The 14,700-nt window shown below is 61.8% G+C and overlaps 2 protein-coding genes across 29 annotated transcripts in view; one reads left to right on the forward strand and one right to left on the reverse strand.

Annotated features, from left to right (window-relative positions):
• PC (pyruvate carboxylase) overlaps positions 1-14,700 on the reverse strand; it is a 111,156-nt gene that overhangs the window by 6,356 nt on the left and 90,100 nt on the right. For all 27 annotated transcript variants that reach the window (XM_009008538.5, XM_054241091.2, XM_078341508.1 and 24 more), the window contains 3 exons: positions 13,535-13,653; positions 10,913-11,075; positions 8,513-8,695 (listed from right to left, as the gene is read on the reverse strand). In XM_009008538.5, coding sequence (XP_009006786.1) covers positions 8,513-8,695; positions 10,913-11,075; positions 13,535-13,653 — 465 coding nt within the window. The remainder of the gene's footprint in view (positions 1-8,512; positions 8,696-10,912; positions 11,076-13,534; positions 13,654-14,700) is intronic.
• LRFN4 (leucine rich repeat and fibronectin type III domain containing 4) lies at positions 1,547-5,288 on the forward strand. 2 transcript variants are annotated; one of them, XM_035263433.3, is made up of 3 exons: positions 1,547-2,132; positions 2,572-3,930; positions 4,446-5,288. In XM_035263433.3, exons 2-3 carry the CDS (start codon positions 2,582-2,584, stop codon positions 5,005-5,007), a joined length of 1,911 nt encoding a protein of 636 aa, XP_035119324.1. In that variant the 5' UTR covers positions 1,547-2,132; positions 2,572-2,581; the 3' UTR covers positions 5,008-5,288. The 2 variants fall into 2 exon arrangements, with proteins under 2 accessions (XP_035119324.1, XP_078197640.1); XM_078341514.1 differs by having other exon boundaries at positions 1,547-3,930.

Genomic DNA, 14,700 nt, shown 5'->3' on the forward strand with positions numbered 1-14,700 from the left:
TGGAGCCCTCCCTTTCCCACACTGCGTCTCCCTTTGTAGATTTGAGCCACCTAAGCTCCCCTCCATACTGTAAGCTCCATGGGGGCAGGAACCACGCCCATCTGGTTCCTGATGAACCCAGCTCCCAGCACTGGGTGGCACATGGTGGATGCGGATAAGCGTCTGTGTGTAGAGTGAATGAAAAATTTTTTTTGAGACATAGTGTGTTGCCCAGGCTGGAGTGCAGTGGCACAATCTCAGCTCACTGCAACTTCTGCTGCCCGGGTTCAAGCGATTCTCGTGCCTCATCCCTACAGACATGCACCACCACACTCAGCTAATTTTTGTATTTTTAGTAGAGACAGTTTTGCCATGTTGGCTAGGCTGGTCTTGAACCCCTGACCTCTAGTGATCCACCTGCCTTGGCCTCCCAAAGTGCTGGGATTACGCTGCGTGTGGTGGAGAGCATTTTTGATGGGAAGAAGAGGAACAAAGAGATAGCTGGTGCCAGTGCACAAGTGACCTGGACTAGGACTGAATCCTCCTCATTTTACAAAGGCCACCTGAAGCCCCATGAGTGGTGATAGTGAGAATGGTTTCTGGCTGCCGGTAAGCCCCTCAAGCCACAGCTGTCCTCCCCTCGTGCCCCTAGGAAATGGTTAAGTAAGTGCCATTCATCCCTCCCGGCCTACAGGAGGGACTTGTTTTCGGGGGTCAGGTAACTTGCTCAGGAACTATACTGCTGTGCCGGCAGGATCAGAATTCCAATCTTAGGTTTCCCCGAGTTTCCTGCTACCTGGCCCGTCGGGATCAGGGCTGGAGGGAGGAGGAGGAGGCTGGTTGAGGTTTAGGTAGCCTGAGGACAGGGAGACCGAGGGAGGTGGTGACTTCCTCTGTTTCCCAACTGGGCAGACCACTGGCGGTGGCGGGCACAGGCGGAAGGGGACCGGGCTCGCCAAGCCACCCGAGCCTCAGCTTTCTGAACCAGGAAGCAGGGAACCTCGCCCACCACACGTCGGGATCCCTTCCTCTGAGCTGAGCTGGTTCCGGGCCGCGCTCCCAGGGAAATGGCCCGCCGGGGACAGAGCGGGAGGAAGGGGCAGCACCGCAAGGATATACAGCTTCCCACTGCGTGCCCGGGACGGCCGGGAAGCTGCGCCGCGCAGACCAATCCGTACCGAGGCGGTGGCCTGTTGGCTCCTGGAGCGCCTGGCCGGCGGAGCGGGCGGGGTAGCTGAGGTTGGGAGGGAGTGGGGGGTGAAGGGCGGGGCAGCGGGGGCGGGGCGCCTGCCTGGAGGCCGAGCCCTCTTGGCCCCACCCCGCAGCAGCCCTACCGGGGCGCCGCCCCAGCCCCTCCACCGCCGAGCCCCGTGCGGGTTGGGGACCCTCCACGTGACTCGGTGATGCAGAACGGTTATGACCTTCAGCGTGTATCTGGGAACGCTAGGGTCCCAGCAACAGTGCGGGTTTGCGCCCGGCCCTGCCCGTGGGTGCAGGGACGTGTGGGTGTGTGGGTATGTGTGGGTGTGTTGGGGAGGGTGCCCAGCGACATGTGACAAAGACTCCTGTCTCTGGGAGATGGTGAAGAGCCCGTGAGCAGGCGCTTTGTCTGGCTGTCTGCAGAGTGAGGTTCGCGACGCGGCGGCGGGCGCCCGTGCGGTGCAGGATGCCGGGGCGCCAGGGTGGCCGGGGGCGCGCGCGCCTGTGCCAGGGTGAGTGCGCTGCGGCAGCGCTGGGGGACAGTGCGGCGGGCCCGCGCCGGCCCGGTCCTCGGGCGTGACTGGGCGCCACCCGTGGGCGCTGCAGCGGCCGCGTGTCCCCGTGACCTCGGGAGCCGGCCCAGGCCCAGGTGGATCCTCGTGCGCCCCTCCCCGTCCGCCCTCCACGTGCGTGTCCGCGGCGCGCGCGCCCGCCACCGCGCACCCGCTCGCCTGTCGCCGCCGCCGCCGCCGCCACCGCGAACCGCGCCGGGAAAAGGTGCTGGGAACCAAGCGAGCCGGGGCCGCGGGCCCGAGCGCCATGGGCCCGAGGGTGGGCGGCGGGTGGCCGGTCATCCCCAGGCATCGCCCCCGCGGGAGAGCGGCCTGGAGTCGGCGGGGGCCGGCCGGGCTCTCAGGGAGGCCGGCCCGCGCCCCCTGAGCGACGGACACCAGGTGAGGGGGCAGCCGGGCGCAGCGCGGGGACCGGCCTGGGAGTGGCCACGGTCTCCACGGGAGGTTGGGGGGCGCCTTCTCTGGCGGGGGAGGGGATGGCACGGAGGAGGGAGAGGGTTGGCGATTCCTGGGGCCGCCTGGGAAAGGAAGTTCCGGGACCCTCCCTGTTCTCGGTCCTCCTCCGCTTCCTGCCTCATGCCTCACCTTGTCCCCAGTGCCTGGACTCCCCCTTCACTGTTTGGGAAATGTGACCTTTGCTCCTGGGGGGGCCTGGCCCTGCAGGCCCCAACCTTCCCTCATCCCCGGCGGCCCCTTTGGACCTCTGACCCAGCCCCTCACCGGGCCAGGCTCACAGAAGCTGGCTCCTGGGACTGTCCTGGGCCCAAGTGGGCACCTGCGCCAGCCCCACCTGTGCCTGGGCTGTGGCCTTTCCCTACAGGGTGCTCACCATGGCCCCGCCGCTCCTGCTGCTGCTGCTGGCCAGTGGAGCAGCCGCCTGCCCACTGCCCTGCGTCTGCCAGAACCTGTCTGAGTCGCTCAGCACCCTTTGTGCCCACCGAGGTCTGCTGTTTGTGCCACCCAACGTGGACCGGCGCACGGTGGAACTGCGGCTGGCAGACAACTTCATCCAGGCCCTGGGCCCCCCTGACTTCCGCAACATGACGGGGCTGGTGGACCTCACACTGTCTCGCAATGCCATCACCCGCATTGGGGCCCGAGCCTTTGGGGACCTCGAGAGCCTGCGCTCCCTGCACCTGGATGGCAACAGGCTGGTGGAGCTGGGCACGGGCAGCCTTCGGGGCCCCATCAACCTACAGCACCTCATCCTCAGCGGCAACCAGCTGGGCCGCATTGCACCGGGGGCCTTTGACGACTTCCTGGAGAGCTTGGAGGACCTGGACCTGTCCTACAACAATCTCCGGCAGGTGCCCTGGGCCGGCATCGGCGCAATGCCCGCCCTGCACACCCTCAACCTGGACCATAACCTCATCGACGCACTGCCCCCAGGCGCTTTTGCTCAGCTTGGTCAACTCTCCCGCCTGGACCTCACCTCCAACCGCTTGGCCACATTGGCTCCGGACCCTCTGTTCTCTCGTGGGCGTGATGCCGCGGCCTCGCCCGCCCCCCTGGTGCTGAGCTTCAGCGGGAACCCCCTGCACTGCAATTGCGAACTGCTGTGGCTTCGGCGGCTGGCACGGCCAGACGACCTGGAGACCTGCGCCTCTCCACCTGGCCTGGCTGGCCGCTACTTCTGGGCAGTGCCCGAGGGCGAGTTCTCCTGTGAGCCACCCCTCATTGCCCGCCACACACAGCGCCTCTGGGTGCTGGAAGGCCAGCGGGCCACACTGCGGTGCCGGGCCCTGGGTGACCCTGCGCCCACCATGCACTGGGTCGGTCCTGATGATCGGTTGGTTGGCAATTCCTCCCGAGCTCGGGCTTTCCCCAATGGGACCTTGGAGATTGGGGTGACGGGCGCTGGGGATGCCGGGGGCTATACCTGCATCGCCACCAACCCTGCTGGTGAAGCCACAGCCCGAGTAGAGCTGCGGGTGCTGGCCTTGCCCCACGGTGGAAACACCAGTGCTGAAGGGGGCCGCCCTGGGCCCTCGGACATCGCTGCCTCAGCTCGCACTGCTGCCGAGGGCGAGGGGACGCTGGAGTCGGAGCCAGCCGTGCAGGTGACGGAGGTGACTGCCACCTCAGGGCTGGTGAGCTGGGGTCCCGGGCGGCCAGCCGACCCCGTGTGGATGTTCCAAATCCAGTACAACAGCAGTGAGGATGAGACCCTTATCTACCGGTGAGGACCTCGCCCCACACCGGGCTGCACTCCCAGTGCCCTCCCTTCGCCCTCTGCTCCCCACAAGGCTTTGCTTCCACCCCTCTTCTCTCTGTGGCTAACATCCCCTGCCTGATGTGGCAGCTGGACTCTTGGAGCAGTGGCCTGGCCTGACTGCCTGAGGAGGCTGGGGCTCAAAGGGTGGCCAGGAGGACCCCACCCCATGAGATGTCCCAGGTGTCACTAAGCTGTGCAAGTGTGGGGTGGGTCTGTCTGAATCACACGGCCGGCGCCTGCAAGCATTATTTTTGCGTCTGCTGTGCCATCCCTACCCCATCCTCCTTGCTTGCTGGGGTCCTGTGTCTCAGGACTTGCACTGTTTTCTGGCCACTCTCATGCCTGTTTGCCTTCCTGAGTGAACACAAGAGCCAGAGTGGTTTGCGGGGAGGGGCTGTTTGGAGCTGGGAGCACAGGATGGGGAGTGAGGATGGGGCTAGAACCCAGCCCGGGCTCTGACCACCTGCCCTTGCCCGCAGGATCGTCCCAGCCTCCAGCCACCATTTCCTGCTGAAACACCTGGTCCCTGGCGCTGACTATGACCTCTGCCTGCTGGCCTTGTCACCGGCCGCTGGGCCCTCCGACCTCACGGCCACCAGGCTGCTGGGCTGTGCCCACTTCTCCACGCTGCCCGCCACACCCCTGTGCCACGCCCTGCAGGCCCACGTGCTGGGCGGGACCCTGACTGTGGCCGTGGGGGGTGTGCTTGTGGCTGCCTTACTGGTCTTCACTGTGGCCTTGCTGGTTCGGGGCCGGGGGGCTGGGAATGGCCGCCTCCCCCTCAAGCTCAGCCACGTCCAGTCCCAGACCAATGGAGGCCCCAGCCCCACGCCCAAGGCCCACCCACCACGGAGCCCTCCACCGCGGCCCCAGCGCAGCTGCTCCCTGGACCTGGGAGACACCGGCGGGTGCTACGGTTATGCCAGGCGCCTGGGAGGAGCCTGGGCCCGACGGAGTCACTCTGTGCACGGGGGGCTGCTCGGGGCAGGGTGCCGGGGGGTGGGGGGCAGCACTGAGCGGCTGGAAGAGAGTGTGGTGTGATGGGGGGGCAGCTTCCCTTATGCTCCAAGGGACCAGCCTCGTGGGGCAGAGGGCCCGGGGCAGCCACCTGGCCTGGGAGTCCCTCCCTGGTTTTTATTCTTGGTACCTCAGGCTCCCCTGTGTACATGGTGGGACAGGGAGCCCTCTCCTTGGTTCTGTCCTCCAGACCAGGGTAAGGGGCAGGTCCCTCCATCAGGTGCTCACAGCCACCAAGGCAGGGGCTGCAGCCACCAAGCGGAAGTCTTGTTTTTATTTATAATAAAAGTGTTGAGGACACCTCAGTGCTAGTCTCTGGTCTTGTCATGGGGGCCGGTAGTGGCACACAGACAAGGGCGGGGCTGCCAGGTCCAGCAGGGGCAGCCCCAGCAGCCTGGGGCCTCCCGGGTTCCTGTCCATGGGGGCAGCCCCAGGCAGTGGTCAAACGCTGTGCCAGGTGTCTTCTGACCTGTGGGACCATGGGCTTGGGCAGGCTGCCTCCCCTCGCCTGTAAGTGCAGTGAACACCCCTTCCTGCACTGTAGGTGGTGGCAGGGCGCGGTGTCCAGTGTAAAGCCTGAGGAGTAGCGCAAGCACCTTCCCCATGGCGCTGTAGGGTGGCCACAGGGGACTGGACTGAGTGACAGGAGTGGGTGGGAGGCGGTGCAGCCCTTCTGGGAGAGGGGACCTGGGTTGAGAATTCAGTGAAAAGTTCTCCTGGCTCTGGTGCTAACAGCCATGTCTCCCACCTTCCAGGGGGTCCTGTGGGCTAGTAAAACGCCACCCCAAAGGAACCGGAAGGGCCGGGAACCCCACTGCCCTGCCATCAGCCCACGATCCTCTGGAAGGTCCCTGTCAGAACTGACGGCAGCTCCTGGCTCAGCTGTGCTCTGGGCTTTCCTGGGAAGGCGGCCTTTGCCCTCCCTTGTGGCAGGGAGGTAGCCCGGTGGGCACAGAAGCCCTGCTTTGCTTCTTCTGCTGGGATCCCTGGCCAGGCCCAGCAGCCTCTGACCTGGCACAGCCCCTGCAACCTCCTGAACTATCTGCTTCTAGGTACTCGGGGTGAGCATGGGTACACGTGGTTCTCAGCCCTGCAGAGGGTCAGACTCCCCAGGTATTGTCTTAAAACTCAGAAGGTGGCAGTGGCACCCCAGGCCATAGCCAATGTGCTGCACAGATGCCTTGGTGTTTTCTGTGTGAGGCGAAGGCTTCACCACCGGGCACCCGAGGTGAGGTGGGTGCTCTAAGGTGCGAGTGTTCATGTGTGCACGGGCCTGGCTCACATGTGTGTGCCTGCCCTCCCAGCCCCAGAATCCACAGCTGGAGGTGGCCTTCAAGAGCCTGGTTTAGAGGAACGGGAGCAAGGTCCACTAGCGAGAAGGGCATGGGGAGTGAACGCTGTGGAGGAGTAGGCAGGAACGTGGGGGAGGGGTGGGCATGTGGGATGGCAAAGGGACAGGAGCCCTAGGGCTGCCATACCAGGCACTGGCATGAGGCTTAGGGTGTGGCAAGAGCCAGCGGCCTGGTCCTACTGCGCACTTGAGGAGGACGTGGCACCTCCAGATACTACAGACACTTGTCCTGCCGCTGACCCTGTGGTCACAGGCTCTGGTGCCCCTTTCTCCACCTTAGGTGGGGGGCGTGGGTGGTCTAAGGATCTCCCCAGGCCTTCCAGGGTGCAGTGCAGGTGCAAAGTTCTATGGCCCAGGGGACCAGCTTGGTCCACAGGGAGCTGCTGAGGGCGAGAAGAGAGCAGAGGGACTGAGACCCAATCCCAGGAGCCAGCCAGGACCATGTAGCAATGGGCAGGGGCAGGTGTGGGGGATGGCCTGGGTCACCTGAGCATAACCACGCAGCCCTCAACACCGAAGCAGCTGCAGGACCTCCCGCCAGGACACCAAGCGCCGCAGCAGGGTGAGGGCGGAGCACATGATGTGGACAGCCGATGTCGCAACACACCTCTGCCCGTGTGCATGATGCGGACCCCCAACAGGGAGGCTGAGAGGCTCCCCATGGAAGAGTACACACCCCCTGGCCTCTGGGAAGCATGCTGCTCCCTCTCGAGGTGGGAGACAGGCCGGCCACACACACAGACACAGGCCTAGAAGCCTCCAGGGATGCCTGGGGCGGAGCAGCCATGTGGACAGGTAAGAGGAGCGACCGCAGGAACCTGAGGGGACAGCATGGCCCCCATACCACCCTCCCCATCCCAACCAGCTGCACCTCAAAGACAGGCAGGTCAGGGCTGAGGAAGCTGCAAGGGTGCAAAGGCCAGGGCGGAGGAGCCAACGCCGACACCCAGCACAGCCCACCCTGTGGGGATCCCCAAGAAGAAGATGGGGTGGTAACTCCCACAGGGGTTGAGGGCCAGAGCCACTGTCCTCCGGCTCTTCTTGCCCTGCCGTTCTGAGGGTGGCACCCACAGGACACGTGGGCAGGTGCTGGCTTCAAAGGCTGAGGCGGTATTTCTTGGCTGTGAATTCCTCTCTAGCTACAGACGCCAGTAACGGAGCCCAGCAAAGGGCTCTTTGGATCCTAAACACCCATTTAGGGTCCTCCTGCCACGTGGGGCACCCCCCACAGCCACCCAAGACAAGCTGAGCTGCAAGCCCACCAAGGGTAGGGCCCCTTGCCTCCCAAGCCTCTAGCCCATGCCTCCAGTTACACCCCCTGCCTTTGGCTTCCCTTGCGTGCACCAGGCCAGGTGAGGAAGGAGGGAGCTGGCGGGGGCCTGACTAGCAAAGTGACCGCATCTACCTGGGGCTTGGGCTCTTGCCCAACGAGGGGATCCACATTTTCCAGAAATTAAGAATTAGCTAGGAGACCAGGCACAATGGCTCACACCTGTAATCCCAGCACTCTGGGAGGTCAAGGCAGGCAAATCACCTGAGGTCAGGAGTTCAAGACCAGCCTGGCCAACATGATAAAATTCCATCTCTACTAAAAATACAAAAATTAGCTGGGCATGGTGTAGTGTGCTTGTAATCCCAGCTACTTGGCAGGCTGAGGCAGGAGAATTGCTTTAATCCAGGAGACAGAGGTTGCAGTGAGCCAAGATCACACCACTGCATTCTAGCCTGGGCAAGAGAGCGAGACTCCATCCCCGCCCCCCACACCCCGCAAAAAAAAAAAAAAAAGAATTATCTGCAGAACTTGTTCAAAACACAGGTTCTGGGTTCTCAACCCAAACCTGTGGGATCAGGATTTTCAGAAGGGAGGCCTGATAATATTTCACACACATTCCAGGTGATTCTCACCCTAGAGGGGCAGGAAACAGTGGGTCTCCCCAAACAAGACTAGACACGATGTGCCTGAGGAAGCGCTCTGGCCAGGCCATTCCCAGGGACACCTGCAGTCTGAAAGCCACTGAGTCCGGTGTGCAGCTGCGACCGAGGAGAGCCACTGACCTCGACCAATCAGTCAGGGGCGAGGCAGGGGTGGGGCCATATGCCAGGCCCTTGGCAGGGAAATGAACAGCTAGGGGATGCCCCAAGGGCTGGGAGCAGAGGCGGGGGGCTGCAGCCTCTCACCTTCACACCTCGGACGCGGAACTCTGCAAGGGCTCTGCTCATCTTGGTGGCAGCTGTGGGGTGGTCTTTGCCGTGGGCGATAACTTTGACCAGTAGGGAGTCATAGTGGGGCGAGATGACAGCTCCTTGGAAAGCGGAAGCGTTATCCAGGCGGATGCCCATGCCCTCTCCACTGCGGAACACCTGTGGGGAGGGTGAGAAGTGAGGACCTGGGCCAGAAACCGCAGGAAAAAGGGGCCCCCCACCTGAGGCTGGCCAGGTGTGCACTGGCAGCTGCTGAAAGCCGAGGGTGGGCTGCCTGCAGGTGAATTCCAGCTCTGGCTGGTCAGGTTTTGCTGTTTCTGCCACCAAACCCAGGAGTGTGGCCCCTTCTCTATGTCCCACAGAGTCACTGCCTCCTGCTCTGTGTGAGGAGCTGGGAGGGGCAGAGGAGGCAAGGATGCCTGCCAGAGAGTGGGAGAGGGTCCGGGCAGGCAGGGGCCAGCCCTGCCTCTGTTCCTACGGACCTGCTGGCCCTGCCTGAGCAACCCTCTTGCCTTTCAGACTCATCCACGTGTCCATGCATTCATTCCACGGCATGGATTGAGGTCGGCTGACCCAGCCGCTAAAGGGCCTCTCCATGGGGCTCCCAGACAGTGAGGGGACACGCAGGCGGGTGACAGGGCCTCCAGAGGACAATGCGCAAAGCAAGAGGTGAGGCTGACCAGGGGTTTGTGTTTGTTTTTAACACGGGGTGGTGGGGAGGGCCTCAACATCCACCCACGCTCCCTTCCTCCCTTTCCTTTCCTTCCAGAAGGGAGGGAGAGGAAGCAGCGAGCAGGAAGTAGGAGAGGAAACTAAGAAGTAGGAGAGGAAAGAGCCGGAGGCAGGAGGGCGCCTGCCCAGGGCTCCACAAGGAAAGCAAACCAAGGGCAAGGAGAGGGCAGCAGGGCAGTGGGACAGGGCCAGGGACAGCCGACGATAGGAGGGAGGGGCAACGGAGAGGAGGAGACAGAGGCACCGACACTCACACCTGCAGGTGGCTCAAGCCGGCCCAAGCGAGCTCCTGCAGATAAAGGCTCCCCAGAGCTGGGGGACCCGTTGGGCCCAGGTAAGGAAGAAGGGGCGTGCAAGGGACCTCCCAGAGGGCCTTGGGTCACCCACTGCACATTTCCGCTTTGCAGGGGCAGAGGTCTGTGTTCGATAAAAAGGAACTTAATAAAATATTTAAGGGTGAACACTCAGCTGAGAGCAGGAACTGTCGGCTAAAAATACTCTGTGGTGAGGCAGGCTCTGAAGAGCCAGGCCTTGGAAGTGGGGATGGAGGGAGGCAGGGAGGTAGGGGCCTCCGGGCAGCACTCAGCCCGGGGCTGCCCCATCTACAGACCCTGATCCTTCCAGAAACAGAACGCAGGTGGGCCAGCTCCCTGCTGAAGCCACAAGCTCTGCTGCTTCCAGATCCAGAGAACTCTGGTTTCTGTCCCCAGGCACCCCAGCCTCTCTGGTCTCAAAGGCCCACAGCTGATTGTGTCATCCTTGTCTCCTTGCCACCCCCACACAAGCCGGGGCCCTCTGCCCTGGACTCTGGAGCAGAACTGGAGCTCCATCAGTGTCCTCCCTCCTTGGGGGTTCAGGACCCTGGATGGGGAGCAAGATCCCAGCAGAGCTGGCGCAGTGCTGGCAGCATGTCCAGGGCTGGGAGTGGGCATCGCTCGAGCCACGGGGCTCCTGCCCACAGCTGGGCCGGAGGCAGGGAAGATGGGTTTCAGAGGCCAATGGCTGGGCCCTGGTGCTCAGAGGAGGGAAGGTACAGGAAGCCTCCTGTGGAGAAGGCTCGAGGCTTGCTGTGCTGGGGAACCTGCCCCGGCCACCCTCAGCGCCCCCCACCGCAGCTCTCTCCCCCACCAAGGCCACCACCTCCCGGCCCTGAACTCCACCTCTCAGTCTCCTTCCAGTGCTGCCATCCCCGACTCCCTCACCCACCCTTGATGGGCCCCTGCGCGACTCCTTTGGGACCTCTAGGTGCAGTTCTTTGCTGCCCCCACCCCCGGTCCTGCCTTGCCAGCCCCTGCCTCAGACAGGAGGTGGGGCTTGGGCTCCGCTGGCAGCAAGGCATGGGGCTCCCATGGGAGCTGGAGGGTCGAGGGCTGGCTTTGTGTCTGGGTCCCTGCACTATGCTCCACTGAGCCAGCCTGCACCCTGCTCCACCCTCGCTGCTTCCTCCTGGCCTGGGCGCCCACCAGTTTCCTCCCTTGGGAGGCGCCACCCCTCCTCTGGGCACTGCCTGCCTCCACGTACTCTATGCCCATTTCAGATCCCTCAGGAGGGTCCTCCCTAACTGCTGCGCTGTGGCAGCCTAGGCACTGGGCAGAACCTGTGTACAGACGAGCCCTCATCCCCTTCTGCTGGAGCACTGCCCACCTCAATGCGGCCGGTGTCCGGCTGGAAGCTGCGCGCGGGGTCCTCGGTGGTGACCCGGCACTGGATGGCGCAGCCATTGATGCGGATGTTCTCCTGCCGCAGGCCCAGGTCGGGCAGGCTCCTGCCCTCAGCCACGTGGATCTGAGCGTGGACCAGGTCTACACTGCAGGTAGGGCAAGAGGACAGGAGGAGGGAGCATGAGGCGGGGGACAGATGAGGGGCACCGCAGCCAGGGTGCATCCACACACAGTGGGACCCTTGCCCACAGGCTCTGGGCCAGCCTGAACAGCCAGCTCCTCCCAACCAGTGGCTCCACAGCCCCTTACCCCGTTCCCACCAGGAAAACACTAAGCTACACAGTGTCCAGTAGCTGGAGAGGGCCACTGAAATATGGGGCCACCTGCTCCTGCAACCCAGACTCAGGACGCCATCCACCCCGCCTGAAGCTGCTCTGCCGTGTTCTCCACCTCCTTCCTCCCTGGGGTCTCTATTTTCCCTACTCCCTGGTGCTCAGAGGAGGGAAGGTACAGGAAGCCCCCCTGGAGAAGGCTCGAGGCTTGCTGTGCTGGGGACCCCCAGCCACCCTCAGCGCCCCCCCCACCGCAGCTCTCTCCCTCTTGGTAAAGCCTAGATTTGATGCCTCAGCAGATCTCTAGGTCAGAGGGCCAGGATAGCTCATTCTTGGGGCCATATGTGCCGTGCTGTGTGGGTGGCTGCGAGGGGGCAATGCGCAAGAGAACAGGTGCTGTGAAGGCTGGGCTCCTTGAAATGGCAACCACAGCTGTGAGAGGGCCGCACAGTGGGTGCTGGGTCAGGACCTGTCTTTTCTGGGGCCTGTTTTCCTGCTGGGCTAGTGCCCAAAACCCACTAGAGATGACTGGAGAGTGCGAGTCTCCCCACCTCTGCGGGGTTTCCAGGCTCAGCCCTCCCGCTCCTCAGGGCAGTCACAAGTCCAAGTGGAACAGCTGTTAAAAAAAAAATACAGGCCGGGCCCGGCAGCTCATCCTGTAATCCCAGCACTCTGGGAGGCCAAGGTGGGTGGATCACATGAGGCCAGGAGATCGAGACCAGCCTGGCCAACATGGTGGAACTTCATCTCTACTAAAAATACAAAAATTAGCCAGGCGTGATGGCGGGCTCCTGTAATCCCAGCTACTTGGGAGGCTGAGGCAGGAGAATCGCTTGAACCTGGGAGGCGGATGTTGCAGTGAGCCGAGATCATGCCACTGCACTCCAGCCTGGGTGACAGAGCAAGACTCTGTCTTAGAGTAACAATAGCTCAGGGTTTTAAATGTCTTGTCACTGAGGCTTGTGGTGAAGGCGGCCTGGGACCTGTGCTGGCAGGATTTGCCTGTGTTCTGTGCTGCCTGGTGGCAGAGATGACAGCTACCACTCTGGGCCATGGGCCCGGCTGTGCTCCTCCCATGCTTCATCCCCACCACAGTGCTCCAAGAGCCCTGGCATTCCCACCAGAGGAGGGGCTTGAGGGTCAGAGAGCTTACCCAAGCTCCATGCGGCTCAGGACTGAGAACACCTGAGCCCCAAGCTGTGTGACGTAAAACCCGTGCTCCAGAGCAGACACACTCCCATCCCTGATAGGCTCCAGGCAGGCCCAAGACCAACAAGTCCACAGAAGCTTGAGGGGAAGGTCTCAGGGGGCCAAAGTATTGGCCTTGGCTCTAAGCTTCTCCTAAGGAGAGCGAGGGGCCTCCATGCCCCCGGCGGACAAAAGCAGCATCCTCAGTCTCAGGTGGGGGCAGGATGCTCCACAGTGAGATGGACTGGCCCAAAGCCAGCGTCAAGCAATTACATGGCTCAAAATATAGACCTCGAAAGGGCAAAGGACATTGTGCCATCGTGACTGTCATGTGGAAACCAGACCAATTTTTAAAATGTCATATGCCATGCCTGTGGCGGAGCACGCTGGTTCCACCGCTCCCGAGGGCTGTTCCAAGGAATGCTGCTTATCCTTCAATCAGATAATCCCATTAAAGTTTCACCCTCAGAACTCTGCAGAGCTGAAGCCAAAGATTCGGGCACACACGTGATACTGACACTTAATAAGCACCAAAGCCAGACATAACCTGAGTGCCTCATAATCAAAGACTGTGTCAGTTAAGAAATCTACACAAGACAGAATAGTACGCAGCCATTAAAAATATTCAGAGAGAATCATGGCCTGGGGAAATGCCTTCAACAAATATTAAATTTAGAAAGTATAATAAAAATTCTATATAAAACATCTCAATTGCATCAAACTATGTCTGTAGAAAAGCGCCGGAGAGGCCTGGGTCCCAGCGCCAGCTGTGTGACCCCAAGCAACTCTCTGAACATCTGAGCCTTGCTCATCTCATCTGACAGATGGGATGAGTAGCAGTGTCCTGATGGAAAGGAGGGCTGTCATTTTTATATGCTCCTTCGTGCTGATCTTTAGAGTAACCACATCATACTTTTAGAATCATGACTTTTAAAACACTAAGTGGCCTGGATCCCCACTGCTCCCCACCAGTGTGGGGAGTGAGCGAGCTCTGGCTCCCCCCAGGGGCCACTTCACCTGCACTTTCTGCAAAGCCTAGAAGCTACACCTCCCGCCCCGCCCTTCCGCGCCCACCCCGCGCTCACTCAGTGATCTCCTCCGTGACCGTGTGCTCCACCTGCAGGCGGGAGTTGACCTCGATGAAGTAGTGCTTGCCGTGCCTGTCCACCAGGAACTCCACGGTGCCCGCGTTTTCGTAGCCCACCTGTGGGGCGGCCGCATGAGCAGAGGGCCCACAGGCAGGGCCTGGGCTAACTGATGGGACCCGGGACAGGGATTCCGTCCCACCCATAGGGTTGGTTCCGTGGCAGGCAGACCCCAGGGCCCAGGCCGTGCCCCTGAGCGGACGCATCTCCCAAGGAGCCTACTGGGCTCCAGGGTTCTCAGAAGCACGGATGGCTGCACCCAGCTCCTCCGGGACGAGACATGGGCAGAAGCCCCTGCCTGCCCCAGCTCGCACCTGGCCCTGCTGCCTCCTCCCTGCTCCTCTCGGGCTTGTCCACCAAGAGTCTGGATCCACTCAGACCCGGAGACCCAGGCCTCCCCCAGCCCCTGCTTCTGCTTGCTTGGAGCAGTTTCAGAAAGTCCCCTTCTAGTCTACTGCAGTCACCTCTAGCCACCACCACCCAAAGAGGTTCATTTGATAGAAACCAAGATAATGACTCTAACTCAAATTTCCACCCTCATTCCAGTTTCACTTTTGGTCCCACCAAAACCACAAACTAGACTGAATTACTGCCCTTAAACTGTTATGGAATGTGGGGTAGAATAAGCCAGTAAGTAAGACCTGACTCATAGGGCCGGGCGCGGTGGCTCACGCCTGTAATCCCAGCACTTTGGGAGGCCGAGGCGGGTGGATCACCAGGTGAGGAGTTCAAGACCAGCCTGGCCAACATGGTGAAAGCCCATCTCAACTAAAAATACAAAAATTAGCTGGGTGTGGTGGTGTGCGCCTGTAATCCCAGCTACATGGGAGGCTGAAGCAGGAGAATCATTTGAACCCAGGAGGTGGAGGTTGCAGTGAGCCGAGATCATGCCACTGCACTCCAGCCTGAGCAAGAGTGAGTCTCCATCTCAGAAAAACAAACAAACAAACAAACAAAAAAAACCTGACTCTGCAGAGCACACATGCCAGCCTTCAGCCTGGGGAGGTGACAGCACCCTCCACTGCCTATAGGCAGAGGAAGAAGAGCGGGCAGGACCCTGCTGGCCATGTCAGGTGCTCTCCAGGCCAGGCCTGGGCAGGTCACTG

Source organism: Callithrix jacchus, chromosome 10 (assembly GCF_049354715.1).
Source record: "Callithrix jacchus isolate 240 chromosome 10, calJac240_pri, whole genome shotgun sequence".
NCBI lineage: Eukaryota > Metazoa > Chordata > Mammalia > Primates > Cebidae > Callithrix > Callithrix jacchus.